This window comes from Lichenostomus cassidix, chromosome 2 (genome assembly GCF_008360975.1).
Source record: "Lichenostomus cassidix isolate B80296 chromosome 2, HeHo_3.0, whole genome shotgun sequence".
NCBI lineage: Eukaryota > Metazoa > Chordata > Aves > Passeriformes > Meliphagidae > Lichenostomus > Lichenostomus cassidix.
This window is the reverse complement of record NC_139482.1, coordinates 106,146,100-106,162,715: the sequence shown is the minus strand read 5'-3', so window position 1 is coordinate 106,162,715 and position 16,616 is coordinate 106,146,100. Positions and strand designations below refer to the sequence as shown.

The 16,616-nt window shown below is 36.7% G+C and overlaps 1 protein-coding gene and 1 long non-coding RNA gene across 4 annotated transcripts in view; one reads left to right on the top strand and one right to left on the bottom strand.

Annotated features, from left to right (window-relative positions):
* The window catches only part of SS18 (SS18 subunit of BAF chromatin remodeling complex), a 44,010-nt gene that overhangs the window by 8,869 nt on the left and 18,525 nt on the right, over positions 1 to 16,616 (top strand). For all 3 annotated transcript variants that reach the window (XM_085052716.1, XM_085052714.1, XM_085052715.1), the window contains exons 4-5: positions 8,369 to 8,522; positions 14,897 to 15,118. In XM_085052716.1, coding sequence (XP_084908842.1) covers positions 8,369 to 8,522; positions 14,897 to 15,118 — 376 coding nt within the window. The remainder of the gene's footprint in view (positions 1 to 8,368; positions 8,523 to 14,896; positions 15,119 to 16,616) is intronic.
* LOC146441924 (uncharacterized) lies at positions 379 to 14,686 on the bottom strand. The gene is made up of 3 exons (XR_014850078.1): positions 11,767 to 14,686; positions 833 to 935; positions 379 to 727 (listed from the first exon to the last, which is right to left on the bottom strand). It is a non-coding gene; the product is annotated as an uncharacterized LOC146441924 (long non-coding RNA).

The window sequence follows — 16,616 nt, the reverse complement described above, 5'->3', positions numbered from 1 at the left end:
GCACTGATATGCTGGTTATTTCCAAAGCAGCAGTTTCAAGAGACAGAAAAAAACCCCAAACCACAACAAACCAAACTAACACAGAAAAAACCCCAACCCAGAACCAAAGACAAGCACTGCCCATACACAAAATAATAAAATACTTCCAAAAATTAACTTCAAGACAAGTTTTCATGAAGTGCTAGTTTAGTGTTTAATGGTTCTAAGTTGTGGAGCTATGCAGGTTAAATAGGAGTCTTCATTATAAGCATGGTTTCACTCAAATAGTGGAAACTCTCATATAATTTTAAACACTTTATTTTTCAAAGGTGTAATGTTCAGTATATGGTTTTAATGTATTTGTGCTTGTAAAAAAAGAAAGAAGTCTTAAGAACTGAGTTGTGCACTTTGATTTTTTAGTAGCCTTTATTTTGAACATAAAAGTGGTCTAAAATATATGTTAATTGGATTACATTAATGTGGTTTTTCTTGAAAAAGCAAGATGGCATCCTGAGACTAAAAATATGGCTCAGTTTTAACATTTAAATAAAATTTTGAAATTAAACTTTTGTTACTGATGATGAGATTCTTGTCCAGTTATGTATGAAATGCCTTGGAAAGTTTGGTATCTGTTGTAGTGTTGTGGTTTAACCCCAGCTGGGAACTAAGTACCATCCAGCTGCTTGCTCACCGCACACAGCTTTCTTCTCCTTGGGCTGGGCGGGAGAATTAGAAAAAAAGGTAAAACCTATGGGTTGAGATAAGAACAGTTTAATAATTGAAATAAAACACTAGAATAAGATTATAATTGTAATTAAAAATGAGACAGTAAAACAACAGACCAGTGCCCAACCTGAGTATGATGCTCCATGGTGTGGATTATCCCTTTGGCCAGTTTGGATCCACTGTCCTGGCCATGCTACCTCCTGGCTTCTTGCATACCTTGCTGGCAGAGCCTGTGAAAATAAAAAATCTTTGACTTGGAGTAAGCACTGCTTAGCAGCAACTAGAACATCTGTGTGTTGTGAACATTATTCTACCCAATCCAAAACCCAGCACTGTACCAGCTACTAGGAAGAAAATCAACTTTCCCAGCAGAAATCAGGACAGGTAGCATAGCATAAAATCTGTCTGTGGTATGTGCAGTATGGTGCATAATTCTGCATTAGCCTTTCAGAATACAATTCAAGTTCAGCTATTTGTAAACTGAATTAATAGAGAACAGAGCAAAAGGAAGGTCAAATGTTTCCTGTCAAGAGGCAAGGGAGCTATTAGACATTACTGGAACTTGGATTTTGAAGAATAATTGCTCTGATTAAATGTTAAATAGTTTTCAGAAAATCGTAATAATTTCTCAAGATGTTATAAAAGAGAAAAAAGTGGTTGTGTTGGCACAACCGAAGGGGTGCTGTTGGAAATGAAGAGTCACTGGAGGGAGCTTCTTAAACTACCAACTCTACTAAGAAGAAAATAAACCAAATACAGAAATTTAAGTTGTTAGGATATTAGGAGTGAATTCAGAGACCACTAGCTGCCACTTCAAACCAGAGGATTGTTTTAAGTTCTTTAAGGTACTTTGAATGTATTGTTAATCAGGTATGTCCACACGGGGAGCTAGTGCACTGTACACAACAAACTACTTCTATTGCTTATGAACTTCTGTGGCTGATTTAGAAATCAGTAAAAATAGCTGGCAGTTTGAATGAGGAGTATGCTCTAAAGTGTAATTCTTTCATACTCAAAGATGTGATTTGCCTCTCTGTAGTGCAGTATCTGCACAATAAATGCCAATTTCAACTGTGGGCAGCTTCCTGAGAACTGTACCAGGCGGTCTGGTAGCATAGGTGCAGAGTCCTTCAGCCTCTATGGTTTTGCTCTTTCCCAAATGCCATGCTCGGAGGGTTCTGCAGGATTCTTTCTGCTTTGGTCGAGTTTACATAAGGCCTTTTAGCTAGAGCACAGGTAGATTTTTTTTTCTCTTGCGTTACTAAATGCAAGCAAAATCTGTAAATATCAGACCAAACATGAAACCATCTTAAAAACAGAAGAGACAAGAGGCTGTGGAACACAAAGCTTCTGAAGACAGATAAAGCTTGTGAGGACAGATAGGAACTGCATTTTATGGGGGAGTTACAGGGCACTTCTGAAGTTGTCTAGTTTCTATAATTCAGTGATTTCTGAGTTAACATCCACAGTTAACTTATTCATGGTCACTTAGAATAAACCCATATGTATTCATACAGTTTTTAAAATTTCTGATGTAAACAATTTTTAGTTCTATCAAGAGTTAAGAATTTTTTGGGGTTTTTTTTTTTAAGTATTAGTGTAGCTATTGCTATGAGGACATCAGATATTTTAGGGTTAAATTTTGTTTCTTAAAATGTTAAAGAATATTGGTACAGTGAAATATTTTTATGCAGTGACATACGCAATTTGAAACAGATTCCAATTTCTTCTTTAAACAAAGTGTTTAAGTATTACATTATGCACTATTTTAACATTTGTTCAAATGTTAAGTCATAATTACACTGATTTTTGAAGAAACTGGTGTAAATCAAGATGTATAAACTGGCTGTCATTATAAATTTAGAATTCTTTACTCCAAGTGTCACAACTGGTATTGCAACAGTGAGAGCATAAACTACTTTTATAATTAACTTCACTGTTTAGACATGATTGTAAATGCTTTTCCTGTAGAAATCCTCCCTACCCCGAAAATATTACACTTGCTGAGAATTGATACACGCTTTTTTTTTTTTTTTTTTTTTTGTTAAGACATTTGGTACTAGAATACCCTGTACCTTGTAGGAGAAGAATTGTAACCCAATTAAATAAATCTCTGCTCTTTCAAATCTTAAAACTGTATTCCTTTGCAATCTTATTTCTCAGTCTGACACCTCAGTAAGTACTCCACAGGTGCCATCACCACCTATCAACAGAGTACTGCTCTCTGAGATGGGGACAGGTCCTGTAATATTAGCAATGTGATACGAGCAGGGCAGAGTACCCCCTGGGATGAGGTGTTTTGCTTTGCAGAAAATGGTATTTGAGAATTGAAAACAAAGATGATTGATTAAATCCTGAGTTAGGGCTTCTCTTGGAAAGAAAAGGCTATTTATGTTTGCATTCCCTGTAGCTTTTCATTATTATTCTGATAGAATTTCAAGAAAATTGTATTTTTGATAGCGTAGTTTAAATATCTATCACTAGTTGTATTGATTAGCAATATTGTGTTTTAATGTGCTTAAAAGTGTTTCCTGTCTTCTGCATTTTTCTGGTGACTAGTTGGTATTCCACCTCAGTTTTTATAGCAATAGATGTTCCATAAACAAATCTTTGAACCTGCTGTTGGTGGTAAGAAAAAGCTTACCGTCGTTAGGTGTATATTTCCACCACGGCAGATTTTTTTGTTGCTGTCTCGTGTTTGATCTAATTTATTATCTAAAAGAAAATCCTCTGAAAATGCAATGTAGCTATTGTCTTGACATAACTTTTGGGTTTAGTAGAATTTTGTTTGCTGGAAGTTGTCAATTAAAATTATTTTTTTATTCTTGTCTCTTTTTTTTTGTTACAACGGTTGGGTCAGTTTCAGTCTTTTTCCAGTTCAGATTTCCAGAGTTGCACTAAATAGCTTATAATTATTTTTTTCATGCTCTGATAAATTTTAAATGCTTGTAGTGGCTATGAGTGTAATTTGTGTGTTTGGGGAAATGAGCCAAAAATTAGTGTTTAGCAAGTGAAGCTATGTCTAACATCTTCTAAGTCTTTAATTTACTTTTTACAGATAGTAAAATATTTAACATTTTCTACTTCAAAATTGGAATAAAATCAGCAGTGATTTTAATTTCATTCCGTTTTGTCAGATATCCAGCAAAAGAAGAGAAGCAGCCTTTCCTTTGGTTCTGTTAGCCTAACTACGTTTGGATGTCATTTCACCTTTCAAATCTAGACTCAGTGGCTAGGGTTCATTTTGGGTGGCTTTACTTTCACAAAGGGTGGGTTGTTTCTTTTGAATACTGTGTGATCATTTTGTGTTTTAGAAAGTCTTTGCTGCATGTAGTGCATGTTCCTGGGGATAGTCAATTTCCTTAGCTTCTGTAAAGAGCAAAAAAGGTTAAATAGCCTAGTTTATGTGGCTGGGTGAGGGTTTTCTTGTTATTGTTATGGGGCTTTTAAATTAAAGTTAATTTAAAGAAGTTTATTATCTGTAAAAGTCTGGATCAATGCCAAGAGAAATCGGGAAGTTGCCATTTAAACCCAATTTTTTCTTGTTTTTTCTGTCTGCGTCCACTAGAAAAATACTCTGGAGGAATTTCACTGGGGAATAATTATATCTGCAGGAGAACATTTCACTTTAATTACTATCAGGTAGTGATTGGTTTATGATCTGACACAAAGGCTTGTAATGCAGTTTTAAAATATCCTATATAATATCCCATAAAACTGTTTATAGGATATATTACATATATTACATAGATGTGTGTGTAATTGTCTCTTAATCATTTAAACCTTGTTCTAGTGTCTTGTCTTGATGAATACCTCAGGTTTATATGATTTATGTGGTGTCTTACATGTTTAATGTTTTTCTTCAATTTACTGACTATTCTCCTGAGGTTTTCTTTCTTGTTAAACCATAAATTGGATGATCTATTTTTTGTATGTATCATACATTAAATTGTAGTTCTGTCACATCCTCTTATGTTAAATTCCATTATATGTTAAGAAAAAGAAAAAAAATCTGTCCTTTCTGCCATTTCAGGTGTAAACATTCAAAGTTTTTAATCACTGATTGCCTGTTTAGAATCCTTCTGTTTTTACGGTATCTTTTTGACATTACTTTCCCCAAACTGAATATATAATATGGTCACAGGTACATTGGCATTTTTTTCTTTAACATTCTACCTCACTTTGAATATTACCAATACTGAAGAAAATCAGAAAGTGACCACAGGTATTACAAATAGATTTTATGGGGGTTTGAGTGTTGCTGTTGAGCAGCTAGCAGAGTAATGAAGGCACTAGTTCTCAGTGGCAAGAAGGAATGACCTTTATTGTTTTGATTTCATCACATATACAGAGTTCTCAAAAGTCACCCAGATTAGTCAGTCAGAAGCCTTCCCCCAGGCCTGATTGGCCAGGCCTGCACTGTCCAAGTTCTGAGACACTGTTCCAATAACATCCAAACTTTATCTTTATTTATAAAACACAAGAAGAATTCTCGTGGGAAAAACCTGTGCTAGCCACATTTGAGTTTTCTGTTGGTTTGGTTTGGCTTTGTTGGGTTTTTTTTGTTTTGGTTTTGATTTGGTTTTTTTCCCCACCAAACTGTCTGGGTTGTGGTAAACTCTTTTTTGTTTGTTAGTTTTTTTCTGGATTAATGGCAATAGGAGCTTCCTCTTTCTGAAGAAAGTGTTCACAGTTCACAGTTCACAGTTCAGTGTAATTGCTATATATTTATGCATGTTGAATTTCATTTGACACCTTCTGCTTATTCTTTCTTCCATAGTTTCAGTAATGTTGCAATATCCTCACATGTCGACATTTACCAAGAAACATTTTCAGGAGACCTCTATATGTTTCTTTACTCTTTGAACTTCATGAGCTTCACTTTCAGCAGTTTCTGATCAGTGTCCTTAGACAATGTATCGCTCCAGAAAGCTTTTTCAAAAAACTTGGGTTTAAGTTTTTGTTAATTATGCAGCTAGGTGGTTTAATTTATATTTTAAAAAAATTACTATAAATTAGAAAGGTTTGACTTCACTACTTTGACACTTGACTAACTCATATTTATCATGCTTGGAATTTTATTATATTCCTATTATTTTCATCATTTTACCTGTAGCTCAGGGAACAAGGCTCACAGGTCCAGAATTCCTAGATTTGGTCCTCCTACTTTTTTTTATAAAAAGAGGTACAGTGTTTGTCTACCTTCTAGTTATCTGATAGGGTAGCTTATTTTAATGGAAGATTGTTTTTTTTTTTAGCATGTTTAGGACGTATTTCTTGCATTATTGTCAAGAATCTGATATGGATTCATATAGGTCTTTGGGCTGTTTCCATATCCAGAAGCTCCTCTTGTTGAATTATTTTCTGATACTACCTTTCTGAGTGTTTGTAATTGCTCCCTCAGTTTTCTTAATTCCATGCAAAGTCTCTTGCAGGTTTTTGTATCAAAAGTTCTTAATCCTTTTTTCCCCCTGTCCTTGCATGTCTGCACTCTTTCAGCTGTGATTTTGATAACTGCAGTGTTTTTCTTGAAGGATAGTTGTTTTAAAGACTTCCAGACTAAACAGAGTTGGAATATATATAGTTTTGTCTAAATAGCCCTTGGAGCTTTTTTGTCCGTATTTCCACAGATGCCCTTGTTTGTGCAATATCATGTGCAGGATAACTGAAACCTAGTTATGATGTAATCTTTGGTGCTTCATTGAACTTACTAATGTTTTATACTTAGAATTGAAGAAGTTAATTTTAATTCCAAAAACATTTCAGCTTGGATAATTTTTTACTTTGCTCTCAGTTTTGCTGTCATGGGACTGCTCTGAGGCTGACATGGGGTTGTGGTTTGACCACATATGGGACAGTCTCTGGGCTCTAGCTGCTCATGTAGAGGTACCAAGTGTGTTGGTTTTGCTAGTATTCCTAAATATACTTTCCAAATAAAAATGAAAATAGTCAGTTTTCTTTTTTTGTTCGTTTTTTTGTATATCAGTTTTAGATAATTTCTGTTAGATTGTTAGATGCAAAATCAGTATGATAGTGAGTTTTGAAGGTGAAGGGAAGGAAGACTTTACTGAGGTAAAGCAGCCTTGCCTTGATTGCTCACTAGTGGAGGAAGAGCAAGCAAAATGGAGCAGCATGTCAGTCAGTGTTCAAAGAGTAGAGCTGCCTTTCACTCTTTCCTTCTCTACCTTCTGCCACTTCTGCCATAAGCTGAGGAAGGAACTTTGCTTAAAAAATATTCTCTTAATCATGGGAGAATGAAAGGAGTTTAATAAGAGAAGTTGCCTATTTGCTTGCATTTTTCTACGTCTCCTTCCTTCTTTCTGCTTAAAAAAAAAAAAAAAAAAAAAAAAAAGGGCTTCACTAATTTCCTGAGGAATTTTTTAAAGTACTGCAGGGAAAATAATACGTGCTTGAGGTATTTGAAGAAATGTTGAGACAATAAATTACTACTGTTCTCTCCCCATACAAGTGAAAATGTGTATGTGTCTGTGTTACCCTGCTCTTAACCATCTCCAACATACACTCATTGGGAAAGCCTTACTCTTTACTACTATATTGTGTTTTGTCTTTATGAACCTCCTGGTGAGTAGTGTGGGCATAAGCAGGGACTGGGCTGGTCAGGAACTTAGGGTTCACCCCCTTGGTTGTTTCTATGAGGGGAAATGTTGAAAAAAGCCCATGTGGTTGTCTCATGGGGAGGGTTTTTCATATATAGTTAAAACCTTTAAACAGAGTCCTCAAAAGCCGGAAAGCCAGGCATTTGCTCTCTCAGAGATGATTTTTATTCCCCTGAAAGTGCTTGGCTAAGGTATGTGAGGAGGATCATAGAGTCTCACAGGTGTTTTTAGTAGGAAAACAAAGCTGGCTACTAGCAGTGCCTGTGTCTCCTTACATTGCCGTGAGTAGAACCTACCAGTAAATTCCCCTTTGTATTTATTGTTTTTCTTGCTCTCCCTCTTTGAACTCTCAAGGTTATTCAGTTATTTTCCTCACAATTTCATTAGGAAATTTGCCAAAAACATCCTTTCTAGGCAGCTGTCTCTGGACCTTCGGAGGCCAGCACTAATGTGCTTCCAGTCTGTAGGGGGTGTTTGGCACGGAATTATGAACTAGGCCTTCATCGCTTTGGGGGAGAGCGGGGAAGAGATCGCTAGCGTTTTTACCACACCCAGGTGCAAATTTTTTGCTGGTCTATGAGCATTCAGAGGCTTTCATCTCATGTTGTACCTGTTTTGTCCCAGTGCAAGGTCTGTTAGCAGCAACAAATCGTTGATGTGAGAGAATTACAGCGAAGACTTATTTCTCCGTTGAAGGAAAGCTTTTGTGTGTGTGTGAGGGAGCGACTCCAGCAGTCTTAAACTGTTCAGATGTAATTTTTTAATGAGGCATTGATTTGTGTTTTTTTTTTATTTTAAAGTGATGCTCAAAGGTGCTGTGGTGTTGTCTGCATGTAATACTTCATGTAAAATTGATTAAAATGTTAAACATTTTGCCAGAATTGATATTGAGAGGAGTTAAACATATCAGGAGGAGAAGGAAATGCGTTTCAGTGCTTTCTTTCGTACGCTGCTGAACAATATAGGCAAGTGCTGTACCATATGTACATATAATATATTTGTCAGACTAACTGCTTCTCGTGTTTGACTAAACTGTCTCCTTTCAGCCACCCACACAGAATATGCCTATGGGTCCGGGCGGGATGAGTCAGAGCGGCCCTCCCCCACCGCCGCGCTCGCACAACATGTCTTCAGATGGTATGGTAGGTGGGGGCCCTCCTGCACCACACATGCAGAACCAGATGAACGGCCAGATGCCTGGTAAGTTTTTCTCCTCTAAGACATTAACACCAGCGTTGCCTGGCAACTGAAACGACATGGGGGCTCAAGGGATGCTAGATTGTTGATGACAAAACTGCTTTGAATGCCCCCGAGTACAAGCTCTCTTAGAGTTTGTTAGCTACAGAGCTACGTGACCTGTATTCAGTGTTTATCAGGCTGCCCTTGGGCTTTGATGTAGCTGACACACAGCATTCCTCTGATGAACAGAACTGGCTAAATTTAGTCTGTTTGAAACCATGCAGTACAGCTGGCTTTAGAGGGCTTACTGGGGAAAGGTATTGGCCTGTGGCTGAGTGAACACAAATCCTTCCATAAAAAGATAATGTGAAATCATTGTAACTAAATAATTGGATAATAATAAAATAGATACATCTGAAAGAGGGTAAATTTTGGGTAAATGTTTAAGAAAAAAGAAAAGATTGCTTTTATACAGCTTCCGCTAATCCCTTGTGTTCTTTATTATTGAAGATGTGTTGAATCATAAGGGATTTGTAAAGAAATGGCCTCCAGATTATTGTTCTAGGTGTAAATTTTAAGTCAGTTTCTATGCCATCCTGTTTCGTAATAAAAAGAAAAGTACTTGGGAAGATAGAAACAAAGTAGAGAAAGAGGATGATAAAATTCCACAGTGTACCTACCAATACTGGCTTAGGGGTAACTATTCCCTTTAGCAGCCAGATCAGAATGGAGTCGAAGAGCATGCTTCTTTATATAGTGGCTATTTTCCTGAATTTCCACTTGTAAAATCATACTGCCTATTTCATGTGAAACAGCTTTCAGCTTACAGTTGCATTCCCAGGATTGCTTTTGTTCAGGATCCCTTCCCTTCTTTTTTTTTTTAATGGAGAAACTTTTCATACAAAAGCTCTCAAGCTATTGATACTTTCAAGAAAGGAAACTGCTGTCAAAGGATCTTTGAAAATTCATCTCTCACTAGTGACAAGGTTAACCTTCATGACAGCAAACACAGGAAATAACTATGCAAAACTTAGTGTAAAGTAAAATATATAACAATTGCAGTAGTCTCTAATTTCTGTGCAAATCTTAATAAAATGGACTTGATAATGGCAGCTTTTCTTATAAGGTATCTGAATAGCCTCCAAAGGCCGTGTGTAAGAATGGCAGTAAAAGATCTAGAGAAGTTGGTCATGGTCTGCATGTAGAAGTGTAAAGAGCAATATATGCTGCTCCCTAAGTAGGGCAGAGATATTCTGATTATGGTGTCCTTTATCCGTCTAAGATCCATCAGTTCCCATGGAGAGTAGCATTGCCTCTCAAGAATCAGTCTCTTTGACCCTCAAGTGTAATCATATTATTGTTATTACAGTGATCTTTTCCAAGGAGAAGGATTACTAAGTCACAATGTGAGCATAATGACTTCACTGCATAGCCACGGGGGGAAAAAGTCACTCCTTAAACATACATATTTTGTAATTAGATAGAATAAGAAAAGAGCTCTTACGAAAATACGTGAAAGGTAAACAGCTTTGTTTTGGTATTCACCTGGACAGATACTTAAATACAGTTTCCAGCTAAGCTTTAATTTAGCCTTTCTTCCAGCATATTTCTTTTTTTTAATTCCTGTTCTTTCCTTCTCAGTTTGAAGTTGTCTCTGAGGATGTGAAGATAAACAGCTTAGGATGAGGGCATCTCTAATATCAGAAAGGCATGCTAAGATCATTTCATAGGTAGATGTTGGAAAAAGTGAAACAGAATCATCTTGTTAAGTGTATAGCTGAATTACACATATCTTTTCAAGTGCATGTTAGTTTACCTGTCTGTGAGCCTCTCTGTATTACACAGAGACGTATTTCTAATAGTTACTGCAGTGTATGCATTTGCTTTCTGGTTTTAGGGCACTTACTCTCAAGTTATATTTGTAATAAAAACCAGCTACAAAATCTTAAATATCTGTAGAGATGATCTGTATAAAAGGAGTAAAGTGACTAATCTGTAAACAGAGAGAATCCAGGATTGACATCAGTTGAACAGCCTGGAAAAAATAAAATGCAAGCTCTTAAAAATACCAGCTAAGGATTTCAAGTATTACCTGAGCAGTGGCTTCCACAGACCTGAGTATGGGCAGAAGGGTTGATGAGAGGATTAGAATTGCCTAGTGATGATCAGGGCATGAGTAATTTTTAAGTTCTTCTATAGACCTGTCCCATTGCCTGAAGGGCAAAGGATGATTTTTCTTGTACATGTGTCCTGGTTAATACAGAACCTGAAGTGCTGCTGGGGCCCCTAATTGCATCCCCTGACAAATGCCTGTCTGTATCCTCTTGCCAGGGAAGACAGTCATGACAAACCTTTTTCAGCCTGTGATACACTTGAGTGTTACCTCTACCTGTGACAGATTGTGGTTTTTAGCTGAAAAAAATGCTGTCTGAAGAGTTACTTTGACTGATAGTTTGTGTGATGCAAAGTAAGAGTGATCTGGATTTGGAAGGAGATGAACTAAGCTATGATGGTGGCAAGTTGTCTTCCTGATTTCTTGAGCTTCTTTTATCATATCTAAGAAGTTGAAAGATAAGACTAGCCGTAGGGGTCTCTGCCCTTTGTCCTGGCCCTGGTAGGTGACTTTCCTGAATCACAGGTTGTCCTGGTTCTGGCCAAATCCAGATTAATTTTTGCAGTAGCCAGGAGGAGGCATGGCCAGGACCTGGAGGTTATCCTGACCTGGAGGATATTGTCAGATTGTCAGGGATTCCTTGTGGTGAGTGATTGCCTGTGAATTGTTTGTCTCTTGTACACTGTTACTAATACTGTTGTTGTTACCATTCTTTTTCTTATTTCACTGCTGTTTCCAGTAAATTGTTTTTATCTCAACCTGTAATCTTTACCTTTTATGCCTCCAATTCTCCTCTGCAGCCCAACACAGGAGAGGGAAAGGAGGGGACAGGGCAGCGAGCAAACATTGTGTGGTTTGGAGTGTTTTAGTGGAAACAGTAAATTGGGGAATAGCATTTCTAAACCACAACACAGGTGTTTGTTTGTTCCCAACAAGTTCTCTCAGTCTTCTTTCCTTCCTGCAAATGTAGTCTCAAATGTTCTTAGCCTGGATTACAGCTTCTCAGAGGTAAGGTGCTGTGCATAGATGGTTAAGAGGAAGAAAGGACTTCTTTTTATACTCAGGGTAGATACTTACTTTGCTAACTTCATTATAACACAAATCTAATTAGGATAGCATTTAAAGCAGTTACTTTAAAGTGGAAATACATACTTCATGCCTCGTTAATTCACAGTTCATTCATATTCTCTTCTTCCTATTTCATTTATCCATATAAAAAAGAAAATAAATTGTTCTTATATGCAAGAGAACCTCATGAAGTGTTTTTACAAACTATAAAAATAATACATGTAAAGTGTGTTTTTATTATTTGTCATTTGCAAGTTTTTAATACTAGGGTCTTAGCTTTTTCTCTGTCCTCCTTTTCTAGCTTCTCGCTGTCAAACCCCCTGATTTTGACCACAGAAAATACACATACCTGACATTTCACATGAAAGCTTTTTCTTAGGAGTGCTTTCTCCTGTTTTGGTGCTGCCTGAGACATGAAGTGTAAACCAGCCTTTTAGAGAAGGTATTTTATTTTTTCAGGTTATGTCTTGCAGTGATTTTTGCCTTCCTCATTTTCCTTTTTACATCACCAGTTTTTAAAAAATTACTCCCCTGTGTGCTTGCTTAACTCTCTGAAATCCATCATTGACAGTTTCTTCCTTTAATCAGAAAGAAACAAAACCACTTCTAGGCCCTAATTCTGTGGCATTAACCCTGTGTATTTCTTCCTTTTCTTAGGAACGAAATTAGGCAAGTAGTCTTCTAGCAGCTCTACAATAGTTGCTTGGCACTACAGTAGGAAGCATTTCTTCACCGTAGCTTTACTTAAGAGCACATTCATGATGGAGCTCATGGCTAGAGACAATCTCACTTTTTCATAATTAAACTGTCTCCCTGTTCTCACTATTACAGAATTAGGCTGTGTTGAAGGGGGACAGTATAGGCATCTGTAGTACTTTGTTGCGGGCATAATTGTATTCACTGAATTACTTTTTCTGTATTTGTGGTGGACCTGCACCTGGACCTTTGTACACTTCAGCAATCTCTGCTCACCTTGTTTTGTAGGAACAGTAAACTGCACATGTGATATCTTTTTCAGCTTTTACACTTTTCTTGACCATATAGGTTTGTGTTTATTTCAGTTAGGTGTCTTGAAAAGGGCAAGAGGATAAACATATTTTTAAACTTACTCTCTTTCTTCACTTTGGCTTTAGTTGTTAGTGCATTTATCATTGTTATCTTTTTCTTCTGCATCTTTTTGTTTAAGTCAGTCAGTGTCTCTGTGACTGTGTGTGCATCTCTCTCTGTCCTTACTTCTGCCTTCATTTCGTCCTAGATCAGTGCAATTTTTTCATTAGCCAAGGACTTAGGAGCTGTTTACATATAAAGGCAGAGGGGGGGGTGTGGTTCTTTTACTTTTTTAATTTTCACTGGGAAATGTGTAAACAAATCAGTGTCTTCCTACAGTTCTACTAGCATAGAACTCTTCTTAGAGTTTTCTAGCTTAAGAGAAAACCTGTAGCATGTTTAGCAACAGCAGCATCTTCTTGGTGAAATCTGTTCATATCAGCATTTGCCTTGTTTACAGTTGACCTGGTCTGTCATGTCCTCTGGTTGTAGTCTTCATGTGGTGCTTGTCATAGGCATAATTCATGCATTTCATCTACTTTTTTGACTTGTCATAGTTACATCCAGTCACAGCTCTTGCTAATTTTAGTCTTAGTAGCTGTTCACCTGTTCCACCTAAAGTAATGAGTAAACTGACCAGATGGTATTGTTATATTGTACTTGTTAAAATACCCATTGAGAGTGGATTTAATTCAGAGAGTAATCCAAATTCGACCTGTGTTGTCATGAAGAAGGGAAATAAGAGGTAAAAAGATGTTGTTGGCTTCATGAGTGTATAAAGAAGTTGCTTTTCCTTTGCATCTTCACAAGTTGAACTGATAATTTGGTGTCTGTCCTTCCAGTCATCATCCCCCACTCTAGTAATCCGCAAATACAGTTGCAGAATACTGGCTATGTAGTGTGTGATCAAAAATGTTAAATAGCCCTTCAGCCATTTTTATTCTACATTGTCTCATGCTATCTGAATCACTGCAATGCTAGGTCCATTAGAAAGCAAAAGCATTGATTATCTGTTGTGTTGAAATTTTCCAGCTTATTTACAAGTAGAAAAAATGCAGCACATTGTCTGTAACATTTTTACTTTGTTCCTTTCTTCTTGCCTTTCTCTGATTTCCACGGTTGTTCTTTTAGGTATGCACAACAAAGGTGATGTGTTTGCCAGCACAGGTCACTAAATGTTTTCCATTTATGTGTCATTCTTATAAAAAAGTCATGATTGAAGTAACCAAAGAAAGTCTTAATGTCTTACTACAAAGGTCTGTTCTCATTCCCTTCTCAGGAGATGTACTGAAGAATTGTCTTCTTCTCATAAACAACTTTTGGTTAGAGTTTTATCTGTAGGGGCATTAAAACAGCTCTGTAGAAGAATGAGTTTGACTCACAGGCTTTTGTTTGCTGTTGTAATCCATGGAGTGTGTCACCTTCTTTGTCTTTTATGAGTAGCTGTATAATCCTTTGAGTGAAAGTCACAGCCTAAGTTAGCATTTAGTGGTGGACTTGGCAGTGTTGAATTTGTTATTGGACTTTACAATGTTAGTGGTCTTTTCCAACCAAAATGTTTCTGTGATTCTATGTAATTTTATAAAGTCAAATCAAACTGCCTGAGTTTAAAAATAATAGTAATTGTTGGTTTTAAAAAAATTGTCTGGTGTGGGTTGTTTGAATACACAGAAATGGTACAGCTATTGTTACAATCACACCTGTGATGGAGTTACCAAGCTGGCTGTACGCTGGTCTTGTGCAATTCAGATTCAAATTAAGGCTGCATTGTGCAAGTACTAAAAAGACTGGTTTTGTGTATGATATGGATACATGAGCTATATGATAATTTACACTTTTGTTTTAGTAGCTTTAGCTGCTCAACAAAAGATGTATTTCGTAGTAGAGATGAACTTCGTGGTTCACTTTGTTATTTTTAAAGTGGGAAAATCACATGCAAGCTATTTTAAATCTATTTTAATGTAATTGTATTTAATTACTTTTATTTAGTATTGTGATTCAGTATGACTGTTTTCACCTGCTTTTATGATGCTTAATGTACAATTAAATCTATTTCATTGTAATTGTATTTAATTACTTTTATTTAGTATTGCGATTCAGTATGACTGTTTTCACCTGCTTTTATGATGCTTAATGTACAACTTTTTCCCTGTTTTTCTTTCTGAAGGACCCAACCATATGCCTATGCAAGGACCTGGACCTAACCAGCTCAATATGACAAACAGTTCCATGAATATGCCTTCAAGTAGCCATGGGTCCATGGGTGGCTATAATCACTCAGTGCCATCATCACAGAGTATGCCAGTGCAGAATCAGATGACGATGAGCCAGGGACAGCCAATGGGCAACTATGGGCCCAGACCAAACATGAATATGCAACCAAACCAAGGTAAGTGAGGTGCTTGTTAGCTTCTGTAAAAGGAAAACATATTGGGTGCAGAGGTTTTTTAGAGGTCTTATCCTGTAGATTTCCTTCTCTAAATGCATTTGTACCCTAAGATTGGCTCAGTTGGTTAGAGCATGGTGTGAACAGCACAAAGGTTGTGACTTCAATCACCATGTGGGCCATATACTTAAGAGGTGGACTCAGTGATCTTTGTGGAAGGACCACAGAGAATACTCTGTGAGTATTCTGTACTTACATTTGGAGGACTCTACATCTCTTTTCTCCCATGTATCTGTGACTTTTTGTTTATTTTCAGACATTGAACTATTTTTGGGTATTACCTGAGAATCTGGGAATGGATCTATATTCATCAGTTTTAAGTTGGAGCTACTGTTTGTCTTTTTTAGACTTTACTCTTCTAGCTAAGTGTTATTATCATTTAGGCTGATAAAATACATCTCTACTTTTAAGTCTCTTGGTTAAACTTAAAAATTAAAGCCAGATAGCCGTCAGATTGTTGTACTTAATTAGTCTTTGTTTTATACTGCATGCTGTTTTGACATGGAATGTCTGTTAGTCTTAGAGAAGCAAAATTCAGTTCCAGGAACAAATCCGGTACTCCCTACTGTTTTCATGAGATGTCCTTGTGTATATAGTAAAAATCAAAACTAATTTTGTGTCTAAGATATTTCCATTGCATAAACTGATGATGTTTTGATGTCCTTGTTGAAGTACAAGGACATTGTGGAGTACTGCATTAGTCTCAGCGCAGCAAATTATTAAGTTGAATATGTTCTGCATATTCTTATGGATGTGCTTTACAAGTCAGCAAGCAGTATTTTCAGCTTACCTGTTAAGTCTGTTACTGCATTGGATCTGGACATAGCACCTGCTAGAAGACATATGACAAACCAAAGCTCCACTTTTTTGTATGTAGATACCATCTGTTCCTTAGGTGTACAAACAGACCAGGTCATACTGATGGGTTTGATTATTAAGTTACAGAAAGGTGCAAAACTGACAAAAGACTAGCTTAATGAGAGACCAAAAATAAGTCATGATGAAACAGCTGGTTTTGTGCTTTTCTTACCAGAAGAGAATTTGGAAATTCTGAGTCCGTCAACATCCACATTGTTAATAGCATTTTTCTTAATATACAACAGCAGAAGAAACAAAAATTAGGCACATAGCAGAGGAAACCATCATAAGTGGTAATATTTTTGGCTGTCTCTCTGAACTGGCAAGTTATCACTGTATTTTGGGCAATACACCATGTAGTAATTTTGTACATGTAAGTTGCTTGGAAAAAGCCCCTTGCCAGTTCAGTTCAGATTTCTTAGTTGCAGAGTTAGCAGTAATTATGTAGCAGTATGTTTGAGGGAGCCATCTAGTAAGTTGCTCTACAGAAAAAATTTTGTGTGACTGGCCTAAAATTCAGGAGATGATTCCGTTTCAAAGTAGTGTTCTTTACTCTTCCTCAAGACATTGCCCTGTTGTGTTT